Source organism: Ctenocephalides felis, unplaced genomic scaffold (genome assembly GCF_003426905.1).
Source record: "Ctenocephalides felis isolate EL2017-DRISC unplaced genomic scaffold, ASM342690v1 CF-g0.4_SCAFFOLD_03571, whole genome shotgun sequence".
NCBI classification, from domain to species: Eukaryota; Metazoa; Arthropoda; class Insecta; order Siphonaptera; family Pulicidae; genus Ctenocephalides; species Ctenocephalides felis.
In genome coordinates this window covers 15147282-15162063 of record NW_020539725.1, presented here as the reverse complement: position 1 = coordinate 15162063, position 14782 = coordinate 15147282, and the positions used below count along the sequence as shown (strand labels likewise).

Here is a 14782-nt window from a genome sequence, read left to right as displayed (position 1 = left end):
AACAGTGCAACTAAAAATGGTTTTATATTTTATAAGTAATAGTTGACCAGTTAAATGTGGCGTTCACATCGAACAGTTGCACAATTTTGTGTCGTGCGATTCGAGCTCATGACGAGTATATTCGTAAAACACAGAGAAAGTTACGATGATAAGATTTCGGATAAAACATATGGGTTTCATTCACAAAATTGGAACATTTTATTACAATGTTTTATTTTTATATTTTTGTTTAAATAGCTAAATATTAATTCTTATTAATTAAATACATTATTTACACATTTCGGGAAAATTATGCAACTTGCCTTAAGGTAAATGCAATGTAACACTACTTACTAACTTTCCGCAGTAAGTTATTGTAATCGTCCGAAAATCGAAATTGAAAATTTTCACATTTCTTCACGTTTTGAAGGTTTCTAAACATTTTGGCATACCTCAGAAAAAAATGGATGTTTTTTTTCAGGCGCACGGATCAACCGATTTGAATGGTTCAAAAAACATTCGATTCCTAATGATAGGGAGATGTGCTGGTTAGTTTTTAGCAAAGGCAGGTCCAGCCGTTTTGGAGATACCGAGTTAAATGTGCAAAAAATAGCAGTTTTTGAGAGAGCAAAGCATTTGATTTGAATGATTCACAAAACTTTCTGCTTGTTTTGACAAAAAAATTGGTTTTGAAAAAAAAATTTTTTTTTAATTTTTTCCCAATTTTTTTTTTGTATATCGAAAATAATTCAGACTTTAATTTTAATCCTGGCTGAAATTCTAAAGCTCACTTATATACTTTAAATAAATAATTTTAAATTTGTAATTCATCAGTTTATATAACTCTTATGATTATTAGACAATGTTACAGTACGGTACGAGAAGTTCCAGCAATTTGCCTTAAGGCACGATACCATACACAACTAGTATGATGAGTAATAAAATATTGAAATAACTTGGCACTTCAGACCATATTTCGTTTTTTTTTAAATCTCTATTTCACTGCCACTTCTCCATGACGAGTATATTCGTCAATCACACTTGACTGGTTCAGTTTATTGGTGCTAATAATAAGATGGTATAGACTTGAAAGGTTGATGTGATCTTAATTAATACATCAATAATTAATCTTTTGCAGTTCACATTATATCATTTTCGAAAATTACTTTTAGCTTTTGTTACCTTTAAGCATTCTGTAAAAGATGGATACGGAGGCACGACCCTCGTGCACTTTTTGCGAATAATCTTCCTTTCGCACTTCTTTCGATTACTCAGAGCTTTGCAGCCAGGCATTCGGACACGAAGGCATTCTTTCTTTGGGTGTTTACCTATTTAGCAAATTTTATGTATATATTTATCATAAAACAATTTATGATATAGAAAATGAAAAAAGTAAATTCATAAAATCTATAATTTTACTACTTCTACTCGACAGTTTCCAACCTGTGGAGCCTCACGAGGACCAAAATGTCATTATCGAAAAAAAAAAAATTAAAAAAATAAAGTGATATAAAAAATAAACAAAAAATTTGGACCACTGCATTGCTTGAATTTGCAAAATTTTTAATAGTTTTGTCAAAATGTTTGCAATGCCAAAGTCGGCCTTGCAAAATCTCGATCTCTTTTGCGGTGCCACAGGGATGGTGAATCCAGTCCCCCTACCAAAATGAAAGAAAAAAAGCAAGAAGGAAAAAATGGCAGCCATTTTTAAAAAAAAGTGTTAAAGAAGGCATTGTTATATTGCGTTATGTTATCAAGTTGGTTGAGGTAGGGGGACTAGGTATTGCAGTGGTGAACAAATTAAAAAAATGCAAGTCGATCCGACTTGTAGTTTTTTTTTAATTTGTGGCACCGCATTGAAAAAAGTCATTTTGAGAAAAACTTATTTAAAGTTTTTAATATGATGTACTAAATACACCATTTAATTTAATGTACTAAATACAGCATGGTGTTAAAAAATGATCATTATTAAAAAGGTCATGTGCATGAGGTATTATAATGAAAAAGAGAGCAGCTGGCATACAATAGCTCGCGGAGCGATGAAAAAACTGTTTTAGAGGATTATACATATAGAGATATATATACGAGTATATCTATAACTTCGTCAAAAAAATAGATATTGATATGATTTTTTTTTTAAATAATTCTAAGGTTTTTAGCTTTCATAATATCAAAAAATCTCCAAATCGAAAAAAAAACAAATAAAAACTGAACAACCCCCTTAATACAAGAAAAAGTTTTAGAGATATATAACGTTTTGGTTACGAGAGTGCTTCCCGCAAGAGTGACACGCTTCTCCACGTGCCAGTAAGCCAGTATTTGTTACACAAAATAATTTTTAATATTTTTTGAGCATCATCAATAAAAATGTATTTATCGACAATCATACACACAGGTCGTCAAGTGGATGTCGCCTATAGACGACACTCGTAGCGAAAGGGTTAAACTCAAATATTTAGTTCCTCACCTTTTCGATGTTTACGTCTGGGAGCCAACTGATTAGTCACCATCGGTTTGCGACGTCCACAAAGAATGTATCGCATCTTTCTAGAGAATTTCTTCCAGTACGCCTTCTTTTCCTATTCAAGTAATAATTAATCATATATAATAAATTATAAAATTAATCGTGAGAATAAAATTAATGCTGAAAGTAATGATGTTAGAACCACTTTCTCAATCTATTTTAAACTTGTTACAAAATTTCGTTGTAACATTAACAGTTTGTTATAAAATTCGACAAAATACATTTCTAAGAGATTCTCTTTTTAGCTATATTTGCTATCTAAAAGCTTTTAGTAATTATAATTTACACACAAAATTTATCTTTTTTTAAAAAAAATATGTGATGATATTGTAAAACTTTATTATTTTGTACAGAAATGTATGTCCATGATCATGAATCAAATAATGTTCAAATAGTTAGTGCTTCGGATAATTTATATAAATTATTGCACTTATTTACTTCGTATTTTTTATATTGCTAATGAATAATATTTTTTATTATTATTCTTTAGCAATAGATCAGCAATTAGAATTTAAAAGTTCTATGAGATATTTGGATAATATGACTTCACCAACTACGTCGGTCACAGTTCGATTGTAGCAGCCGAGCGATTCACATCGAATAAATAAATCGTAAATAATTGCATAATGTCTTCCGAGTCGGATGGTCAGTGCGGCCGACCACCTGACCCAAACCTTTTTACCTGCCGCTCTGCGATTGGAGAGTCAACAGCAGATGCAAGAAACACTAGCTTAAATAGATTGAGTGACATGGATTTTTGTGATACTGAAAGTGTAATTAGTGTAGAAAATGAATCAGTTAGTAGTTGTGATTTGAACATTAAGAATAGTGTTAATGTTAATTATAAATATAATATCAACGATGTAAGTGCAGATAGTAATAAAAGGGAAAAGTTAGAACAAAAGGAAAACAAAGGGGAAAACAGTAATTTAGCGTCAAATAATAGTGATACAACAATGGAAATAACAAAAGATCTAATAAGTGATAACAATATAAACGATCAAAATAAATCAGATGAAAGAGTTAATCCATTAAATAATTTGATACGTTTCGAAGGTTGCGATATGGGCCCTTACACTATATTTGTTGAATCCAAGGACAAAAATATAGGCCGACTACACCCGATGGCCTTGGGAAAAATCATACATAATGCAGGGGCATATTTCAAATTTGGTTTGACAGAAGTTTCGGTTATAGGAAAAAATAAAGTAAAGATGGAATTTAAAAGCGCCAGGGTGGCGAACAAAATTCTAGATGACAAAATTTTAGAAAAAAATAATCTGAAGGCATACATCCCAAAATACCTACTTGCAAGGCATGGCATAATATTTGATGTGGATGCGAATCTCTCAGAACAAGAAATTATAAACGCCATTGAAACAGACATTCCGGTTATAGACGTGGTATGTTTAAGACCGAAAAATAATAATACAATAAAATACTCATCACAATGTGTCAAATTAACGTTTAGGGGCACAAGTTTACCGAATAAGGTAGCTATACATTCGGTAAAATGTGAGGTTCGACCGTTTGTACAGAAAGTGGTCCAATGCTACAAATGCTGTCGGTTCAATCACGTTAAGGACCAATGTAGAGGAAAAGAGAGATGTATGAAATGTTCCGGAGAACATAATGCGAAAATATGTATAGCATCCAAATTTCTATGTGCGTTGTGCAATGGGGATCACCCTGCAAATGATAAAGAATGCACGGTATTTATTAAAAATAAAAAAATTAAAGAAATTATGGCTTGGCAGAATCTAGCATACCATGAAGCCAGAAATATATTATATAAAGACAGCTATGCAAACAAGTCAAAAGCCGGATTCAGTTTCACGGGCAAAGATAAAGAATTTCCAGGTTTGTATGCAAAACCTGCATCTAGTACAGACAGCAAGATAACTAAAAATAGGTTCGACGCCCTTTCTGATTTAGAGGAGGAGGAGCAACCGGAATTTTTAAATCCGACAACCTTTCATAAACCTAAAAGAGCGACTTACAAAATTACCAAAAGCAATACTCCATTCAATTCTGGATCCTCAATAAAAAAACAGTCAGTGAAGGAACCTGTATCAAATAGAAATAACAAAACCGAATTTAACCTCAACCCAAGAAAAAGGTTAAAACCGAGCGTGGAACGTGAATCTGCAATAGTCGAAAATAATAGCAATGTTCAACAAGATGGTTCATTAAATTTCTTAAACGAATTCATTGAAAAAATTAAACATATATACATTCCTAGTAGCGCTGAACATTATAACCTGTTGTCAGAAATACTAAACAAAATGATGAGGTCCAAAGTTGGACCCGACAAACAAGTTTGATTTGGCTGTGAGCACAGTATATTACGTATGGAAGCTTAAAATTATTTAGTGATAATAACTTAAAAAAAAAATAATAATAATAATAATGCTAAAAATTATTCAAATCAATATCAGATCTGTTTTTTCAAATAAGCTGCATCTAGAATCCTATTTAAACACCAACCATATAGATATCGTAATATTATCTGAAACATGGCTCAAAGATAATAATAGATTTCAGATATCTGGATACGCCTTTATATCAAAGAATAGGGAAGATGGTTATGGAGGAGTTGGAATACTTATCCACCGAAGATACCAATTTCAGACGTTAAATTTAAACAGTTTCATTACCAATAAAATTCAGATTTGTGGAATTAAGCTGGCCATACATAACATAACACTTAATATTGTGGCGATTTATTGTGCCCCCGGGCACAAGACAGGAACGGAATATTGGGTGTCGCTATTCCAGGAACTAAATCAACCGTTAATACTAGCAGGGGACTGTAATGCTCACCACATAAGTTTTGGAGGGTTAAAAAACAATAATGCAGGCATAAATCTTAGTGAAGCCATAAACTCAGAGGGTTTATGTCTTATGAATGACGGAACACCTACAATGATAAGAAGACACGATAGGAATCCTTCCGCGGTAGACTTAACAATATGCAGCCCATCAGTGATGATTAGGGCTGAATGGAGTGTATTAAATGAAACTCTAGGGTCTGATCATTTAGCAATTAGTATTAATGTTAAATTAGGCAATGATAATAAGTTTAAATACAATCATAGTCCAGTAAACAGATATCGGTGGAAAATTAAAGATGCAGATTGGTCAGGTTATGCGCAAACTGTAGACAGAATGTTGTCGAATACTAATCTCAACTCTAATCCGATGATTTCCTATTCCAAGTTTATTGAATGCATTAATAATGCAGCACTAATGAATATTCCAAAAACAAATCCGTATTTGGGTACGAAATATAGAAATAAATCAAATCCTTGGTGGGACGAGGAGTGCAACAAAGTGAAGAAAATAAAATCGGAAGCAATTAAGAAATACAAAGAAATACCAAACATAGACAATTATATAAAATACAAGCGAGCGGTAGCTAAGTGTCGATTTGTATTTAAAAAGAAAAAATACGATAAATGGACAGAGTTTTGTAACTCTTTCTCCAGAGACATGTCTTCACAACAAATCTGGCACCATATAAAGGTCATGAAAAATGGAGCCACTCGAACCAATGCATTTCCTAATAACTTAGCTGATCAGTTTCTTAACTCACTTACTCCGGATACGGTAATTAATGACGTCAACATACAGGACATGAAAAAAATGACGAATTAGAAGGTCCCTTTACCATTGATGAATTACATTTGGCACTAAAAAGGAATAGTAATACTGCGCCGGGTAATGACAATATACATTACCCCATGCTAAGTAACCTATCAGATAAGGGAAAAAAAATTCTACTGAAGGTCTTCAACGACATCTGGACTAAAGAGATTGCTGTAAAAGACTGGAGGACATATATCACAATACCAGTTCTAAAGCCTAATAAGGATGCAACAAAAATAGAATCATATCGGCCGATTTCTCTAGCGTCATGTATGTCCAAAACATTCGAACGCTTAATGAAAAGAAGAATCGAGTGGTGGCTCGAGAATAAGAAGAAATTGCCAAGTTACATGCAAGGTTTCAGAAACAAAAGAGGCACGTATGATGTTCTAACTAGTTTCGTCTATGAAATTCACAACAACCTGGCCAAGAAAAATTGTGTATTGACTATCAACTTGGATTTGGAGAACGCATACAACAGGGTTCAAATACCGATTTTAATAAACATTCTATATGAATTAAAACTCCCTAAGAGATTTATTGTTCACATTTATCACTTATTGAAAGATCGAAAATTAGTCCTCAGATGTAAAGATACACATTATGGGCCACGGTATATGTCGGAAGGCTTACCTCAGGGTTCTGTCCTTAGTCCCTTGTTGTTCAACGTATACACGGCACACCTTCAAAATGAGATTGGCCAGGACGCTCGGATCATGCAATATGCAGATGATCTAATATTATCACATAGTGGAGTGTCATTAAATGATGTGATCAAAAAAATGGATCAGACCATGACGTCATTTGGAAAATGGACCACATCACTGGGATTTTCAATCTCCGAGAATAAAAGTGCAGTATCGTTTTTCACCAGACAAAGGAATTCTATTGCGATGGAGTCAATAAAATTAGGTAGATACACCTTAAAAATACAAACTACCACAAAATGTCTGGGTTTGACTATAGATAACAAATTACGATGGGGTCCACATTTGGAAAATCTGTCAAGAAAATGTGAAGATGCATTAAATATCTTGAGAGTATTAAATCACATGATGTATGGCGCTGACGTGAAGGTTGCAATCAGGATATATAAACAGCTTATATTATCTAAACTTGATTATGGCTGCTTCATTTATGGGGATGCAAGTAAAAATCTACTACGCAAACTGGATACCCTGCAAAATAAAGCTATAAGGTATTGCCTGGGAGTTTTGCGTTCAACGCCCATTAACGCCTTACATGTGGAAGCACACATAATGCCTCTGCATTTGAGGAGGAAACTGTTAGCAACGAAATTCGTTATTGACAGAATAAGGTCCAACAACGTAGAGGTGATACAAAAAATTAGTAGTGCTAACAACTGTCAGAACAGACAATATTGGCAGAATAAGAAGAAACCTATACTTATGTCAGTGATCTCAGAAACTGAATACAAATGCAAGCCATTAGAAGAACAAAACAAAGCAACAAAATTCTACTTCAACTATGAAATCACGACTACAAACCTTCAAAATATCATACAGACGGAATTTTGTAATATATATAGCAGTCCAATTGATTGGGGGTATAGATTAGAAATTGAAGATAAAATTAAAAACACGTTTCCGGACTTCGAGGTTTTCTTCACAGATGGTTCAAAAGGTCCTGAGGGCGTAGGTGCTTGCATCTATCATCAGAACACTAACTTATATACTAAATATAAGTTAGATATAAATGCGTCGATTTATACAGCTGAAATGTACGCCATAAACAAATGTATTCGGAACATCGCCTCACTTAGCTTGGAGAAAGCCGTTGTATTCAGTGATAGCCGATCATCTTTAGAGAGCCTGCTATCTATAGGCAGGGACCCAAGTTTTTTAGTGTTAGATACTCTTAATCATATACATAACATACTCTCGAAAAGAAAATCCGTTTACTTAATTTGGATCAAGAGTCATATTGGAGTAACAGGGAATGAAGCTGCTGACAAAGGAGCAAAAGATGCAATAAACACGGGTATAATCGTAGAAGATGGAATATCCCACCAAGATATCAAAAACCTCTTTAAGGCAAAGATATACAAGGAGTGGCAATTGGAATTCCAAGAGTCAAGTCGTGAAAAAGGACAGTTTTATGCAGCCATACAAGAACAAATTCCTGTCAGACCATGGTTCGACAAATTTACGAGGAGTCGTCATTTTTACTGCATTTTTAATCGTCTGAGAACCAATCACACCTTTACGCCTTTCCACTTGAATAGGATCGGAATTAACATCAATCCGTATTGTCATTGTCTTGGCGAAGCAAATAATGCAGATGCCAATCACTTAATTATGGAGTGTAGACATATGGAGGAAAAAAGAGAAAAACTATGGAATAAATTAACAAAACTGAGGATCCCACTTCCCACAAACCTGAGACTGATGTTGGCAGACACTGTAACTTATGATGCTATATACGAGTATATATGTGAAACTAGATTAATGGTATAGAGATTCAACATGTGTAATTAAAATTAGGTGTATATGTATATTGATGTGTCTTTGTGTATGTATATGCGTGTATATATATGTGCATATATATGTATATATATATATAGGTGGTGAATGAGTATGTATGCATGTGGATTTATATATATATATATGTATATTAGTCTTAATTTTTGTAGATGTGAAATTCTGTAGACAATGGCCAATGTACAAGCTTACAAAGCCAATAAAAAATAAATAAAAAAAAAAAAAACTACGTCGGTTTTGTGGATGGAAACCCAAAACAGATATATTATTCTTATCTCTCTATGATTTTTTTACAATTGCAATTTTTGCAATAGTGATACAGGATGCAGCAATAAACGGCAAGATTTTTTTTATCTGGAAACATATTGCTATCTAAGTAAAAAATCGATGTCAGCCGCTTAACATCAGACTGCTCTCGAGGCATAGTTATCAAACTTATAATTCAAATCCCATAGCTCTAACCACTTATCCACGGACAAGCACAAATAATACATTTTGGGGTTTATTGTGCAATGGTATGAATTTTCTGAACCACAAGGTTTCGTGTTCAAATCTAGCGGTACGTACGACTGAATATCGAGGAGTAGTGATATCGATATCTATTTTTTCTTATAAATGTTAACTCAAGAATGTTTTAACGTAAGAATAGCTTTTAAAGCCATGCCATTGCTGCAATATATCGCATCATAATTTGAAGTATGTAAAAATTAATCATCATTTGTAATATGTAAAAATTCATCATCACAAAGAGAAAGGGCAACCCATGTGTGCCTTGTAATAATTCTAGTTAGTACAAGTATACATTGCTACCGCTTATAAAATACAGAGAATAATTTCAATTACTGGTTAAATAATATTGAATTAAAATAGTTTTTACCTGTAGGTCGACATATTTGCATAATATTTCTGCCAAGGCAATGTAGATTTTAGCAGCCTTCGTCTTCTGTGCAATGGTTTCGTCAGACATGCCGTGTTTGCGTACAGTTTTTGTGTATCGCAATTTGAGTATCCATCATCAAAAATGATCACATCTGATGTTTTAGTTTTTAATCTGTTAATATAAATTTTACGTTATTAAATGATATTTAAGCCATTAATTCAAACTTACAATAATTTAACTTATTAAAAAGAAACCGTAATTCATTTCAGAGTTATTGTATAGGGACTGAATAGGACTGAAATAGAAGGACTGAAATGAATGGGAAGAAGAAGAATGCAGATGATTGACGAATTATCTGAATAGTAAGCTGAAGCACGGAAGAGCCAAGAAGAATGGAAGCAGAAGTTTGGAAAGAAAAATACACAAAAGGATGGGTAAAAAAAGGGGGGGGGGGAAGATAGTGGTAATGAGAGTGATAGACGAGGAAAGGTAAGGAAATCATTTATTATTAAGATAGGGTAAATACGGACAAAATGGTATATAATATAGGCAAAATGAGAAAATGGCATTGTTTAAAAATTGCCTAGTTAACATTCCCGTAAAATCGAAAATTAAATTTTTTCTATCTTTACATTTCAGGGGTTTCTGAACATTTTAGCATACTTTAAACAAAATGGTTGTATGTGTGTGTGTGTCTGTGCGGATACAAATTTTGTTCTACAATTTCGGGAACACGGTTCAACCAATTTCGATTATTCAAATAACATTCGATTGCTGTTGATAAGGAGACGTGCTGATTAGTTTTTGGCATAGGCAGGTCTAGCCGTTTGGAAGATACGGGACAAAAAGTGCCAAAAACGGTAACTCAGTTCTAAGAAAGCGGAGATTCCGATTTTAATAATTCAAAAAACATTTTACTTGTATTAACAAGATGAAGAATTGATCAAATTTTCATGTAGGTCTAGTGAAAAAAGTAAAAAAATGCCATTTGGCGGACAAAAATCATTAGGCATACGCACATCAAATTATCAGATATTTTATAGAGATTTTAACAATAAGTATAAATTTTGTCTACATTCCTATCGGTTCCGTACCAATGTTTATCCGTAAGACGGCGACGCGGCGCTTACGCGCTGCGTAAAAATTCGATTGCTTTGAAAAAAGTTCAGAATTGCCAATATATTTCAAAATAAAGAAAATATTTGTTTCAAAAAAAATTTTTTTTGAAAAAAGTTCATTTTTGTCAAAATATTATAGTTTCTCAAAAATCTAATTTTTTCAAAGTATTTTTTTTTTAAATGTTCATCTTTTTTAAAAAAAAATAATTTTTGGTACGGGAAGTTCCACTAAACTTAAGGCACGATGCTATGCGCATACATACTTATACAATAAATAAAATTAAATAGTACTATTTCGCAATAACAACAGGGTAGTTCATTCGATGCCAGGAAGAGAGGAAATTGAATTCTGGAGAAGGTAATTGACTTTTAATTGTTACTTTAACTACTTCTAATTTTGTTCCTTTTGGGCTTATAATGTCCCAAATGATGTTTGTGAACTGTCTTCTCATAAATTAGTATTTTAGTATGGATTCAACAATGTCATTTTCCGTACTATATGGACAAAATGGTTTTTGTAATTTTTCTTAAATATGTTATTATAGTTCCTACTTAAATAATTTACTACTTAATTTCCTTCTCAATTAAGTCTTTTAAAAGACTATTGGCAGTTAATGAATCCATGATGTCTGATAACGATTGACACTTATTGTAATATTTTTGAATAAATAAATTTAAGATAAAAATAAAATACATTATCATTTTGTCCGTATTTCCTCTATTATTTATCTTGCTAATATTAATTTGAACTAAATACATATTAATTTGAAAAATTGTAATGTGTCCTCGAATTATCATTAGTAAACGTCAAATGAAAATTTATTACCAATCTATTATATTATTTTATAAAAGTTTCATCTATATATTCTAACTTACTTATCATTTTCGCTATTCTCCTTTGCAGTTGCATATAGTTGTGAACTCTTGCTGGAATTCAACAACGCCACTTTTTCTAAATTATTTTGCAAAAAATTTGATACTACGGAATAAATTTTTCCACATTTGATAATTCCTTTCTGGGGGGTTTTGTTCTCTGCCAAATTGGGCATTGAATTGTTTTGCCCATTGCCAAACCTCTTGATAATGCTGTCCAAACTATTACAAATTGTGGTCGAAGCAGGTTTTTGCACTTGGAGATGATACTTTTGCTGGATTGATGACGTGGATCCCTGCATACTCTGAGATGACGACTGCATAAAAATATTTATAAAAAATATAATATAGATCTTTTTAGTACTATGTAAAGAAAATATTATCTATATAACGATTGGTGTCTAATAAATAAATAAATAAATAAATAAATAAATAAATAAATAACAATCTGATTATAATGTATTTTAAAAGCTATTGTGATGTTACTATGTAAACTTAATATCAAAATTGACTTGATCTGACTGCATGTATACTATAAGGTCTATCATTGTTCCTCAAATTCCAATTGTCATTCGAATTTATTTATTGTTTTTCTGAAAATTTTTAAGTTTGTTAATAATAAGTAAATATAACTTACAGTTTGACCCACATAATTCCTCATTATCTCCTTCATGAATTTTCCTCCTGATCGCAGTGCCATTTTTTATTGAATTTATATTTGAAATTTTAGGCAATAAAGAATGTGTTATTAAGCTAATTTTACTATTTTTTTGCTTTGAGAGCAAAAGCAAATTTACTTTCAAAATTTTGTCATTTTGATTAGTTTTTATAAAATTTTAAAATTTTTTACAGATTCATGATAAAATATTAAAGTTTTTTGTTTTTTTTTGTTTTTCTTATCTGACGTGCATGGTATCTAGATATACATAGTGTTCCTAGATTAGACACATAAATATGTAAAACAAAAAAATAATATGTTTTAGAGAAAACGAAAACTTAAATACTAGTAAAAAACATTCAAAATTATTCTATGTTTATATCTATAATATAAAAATGAATCGCAAAATGTGTTCGTAAGCGCATTACTCAACAACGCCTGAACCAATTTGGCCAATTCTTTTTTCAAAATGTTCGTTGAAGTCCAAGGATGGTTCTTAGGGGAGAAAAAATCGAATAATTGCCGGGAAAACCCTAAAAACAGCCCTTTTCTTGTTCACATACAAACGTTTTCTAACTAAAACGTAGAATCAATTTGAGCTGTAATTTTTTATAATGCGTAAATAAATAAGGTGAATTAGAGAATTTATAAAGGTAAACTGGTGAACTGGTGAATTGGAGGATATGTAAAATGCTAGAGAGGAGAATTGGTAGATTGACGAATATGTAGACAAATAAACAGGTTGACAGGTTAATTGGGAGACATGTAGAAAGGGATGTCAGGTAAATTTGTAGGCCGGTGAAATAGTAGATTGATAAACAGGTTGATAGGTAAATTAGTAGACAATTGGTTAAACAGGTAAATTGCTCAACAGATAAATTATTGAACAGGTTAATTGGTAGACATTCAGAACGCAATGACAGGTAAATTGGAAAGCAGGTAAATTGGTTGACAGGTCAAATTGTGTATTGATAAACAGGTCGATAGGTAAATAGGTTGCTAGGTAAATTGGTAAGCCGGTAAAATGGTAGATTGATTAACAAGTTGATAGGTAAATTCGCAGGCAAATTGTTGAATAGGTGAATTGTTGAACAGATAGTTGTAACGTTAAATTAAATGTAACAAATACACATATTTGTTCAACTTTTCAATTTATTAAATCACGGCAAAGCGTGAACGATCACAACTAGTATATATATATATATATATATATATATATATATATATATATATATGGAAAAATTACTATAAGAGTCTGGAGAATGTAAAAATATAACATATTTTATTACAAATTATTTTTTTGTCATAAATGGACAGAAAAAATCAATAAATTAAAGATTGCGCTGTATATATATTCTTTAAAATGAATTTGTTAGTTAGGTATTAAAAAATATATCAAACATTATAAAACGTTGAATTATTGTTACTTTTAATGTTTCATATAACAAATAAATATAAATATATTCAGAAATAGCTGACAAATATTGCTTGATCCTAGTCATCAACACTCTGTGCATTAGAAGAAAAAATCAATATTTTATAAACCATCATAATCGGTTCAGCAATTCTTCACAAAAGTGGGCAGATTTATACATACATACTAAACATATTAGATTAATAGGTGAAAACTTTAAGAACCAATCAGAGGTTAAATACAATATTTTATAAAATATAGCGTTTTTTCGCAGTACGTATATGTACTATAGTACATATATATATATATATATATATATATATATATACATATATATATATAATAATAATAATAATGGGTAGTGCTGCCCTAGGGCAGGTCCGTGAGCTGAGTTAAACTCCAACTCGATTCAGGGAAGAAGTAGTGTGAGAGTTTTTCCCATATATAACTGTACTATATATATATATATATATATATATATATATATATATATATATATATATGTATATATATATAACATTAACAAATTATTTGATTTCATTTAGATCCGTATTTCAGATCCACTGAAATTATCGTTTTTATTTTTAAAATCACATCGAAATCGATGAAGAAATTATTAGAAAAGTTTATTACTACTTTCCTTGATAAAATTAATTTCGAAATTTTAGACAATTTTGAGCTAAGAAATTTCTGAAAATATTAGACAACTGCAATATTTGGAATTAGTAACAAATATTGATAGATTTTTAATTTTTTTATTCAACAAATCAATAGCATGTTATGCAAGAAGGCGACGGATATCAATCAAATGATAGTTCTTTAACATTTTACAAATCATTTTTGTACATGCTTCAGGTAATTGTACTATGTTCAGTCAGAAAACTCCATTATGAGTATATTTGAACCATATATACTATGTACAAATCAATCATCTTATTTTTTGTATTTATAAATAAATTTTCCCTAGATATACTTTTCTTAAATATCTAATTTAAATGCACTTTGATTTGAGATTATAGAAAATAGATGGAATGTAAAATAAGTAGGAAATAGATACTAATATAATAAAATATATACGTATAAAAGATATTTGAATCTAGAATAAAGATCAATCTAAAATGACCTAGGCCACTTTACAGTTAAATAAATTTTTCCTACTATGTCACGAGTATATACAAATTAATATC

The 14782-nt window shown here is 31.3% G+C and overlaps 2 protein-coding genes across 2 annotated transcripts in view; one reads left to right on the top strand and one right to left on the bottom strand.

Annotated features, from left to right (window-relative positions):
* LOC113385679 overlaps positions 1-2522 on the bottom strand; it is a 44186-nt gene extending 41664 nt beyond the window's left edge. The window contains exon 1 of the mRNA XM_026623523.1: positions 2447-2522. Coding sequence (XP_026479308.1) covers positions 2447-2522 — 76 coding nt within the window. The remainder of the gene's footprint in view (positions 1-2446) is intronic.
* Positions 2523-6246: 3724 nt separating this feature from the next.
* LOC113385678 lies at positions 6247-8628 on the top strand. Its single transcript, XM_026623522.1, has one exon. The coding sequence runs from the start codon at positions 6247-6249 to the stop codon at positions 8626-8628; it is 2382 nt and encodes a 793-aa protein (XP_026479307.1).
* The last annotated feature ends 6154 nt before the right edge of the window (positions 8629-14782 follow it).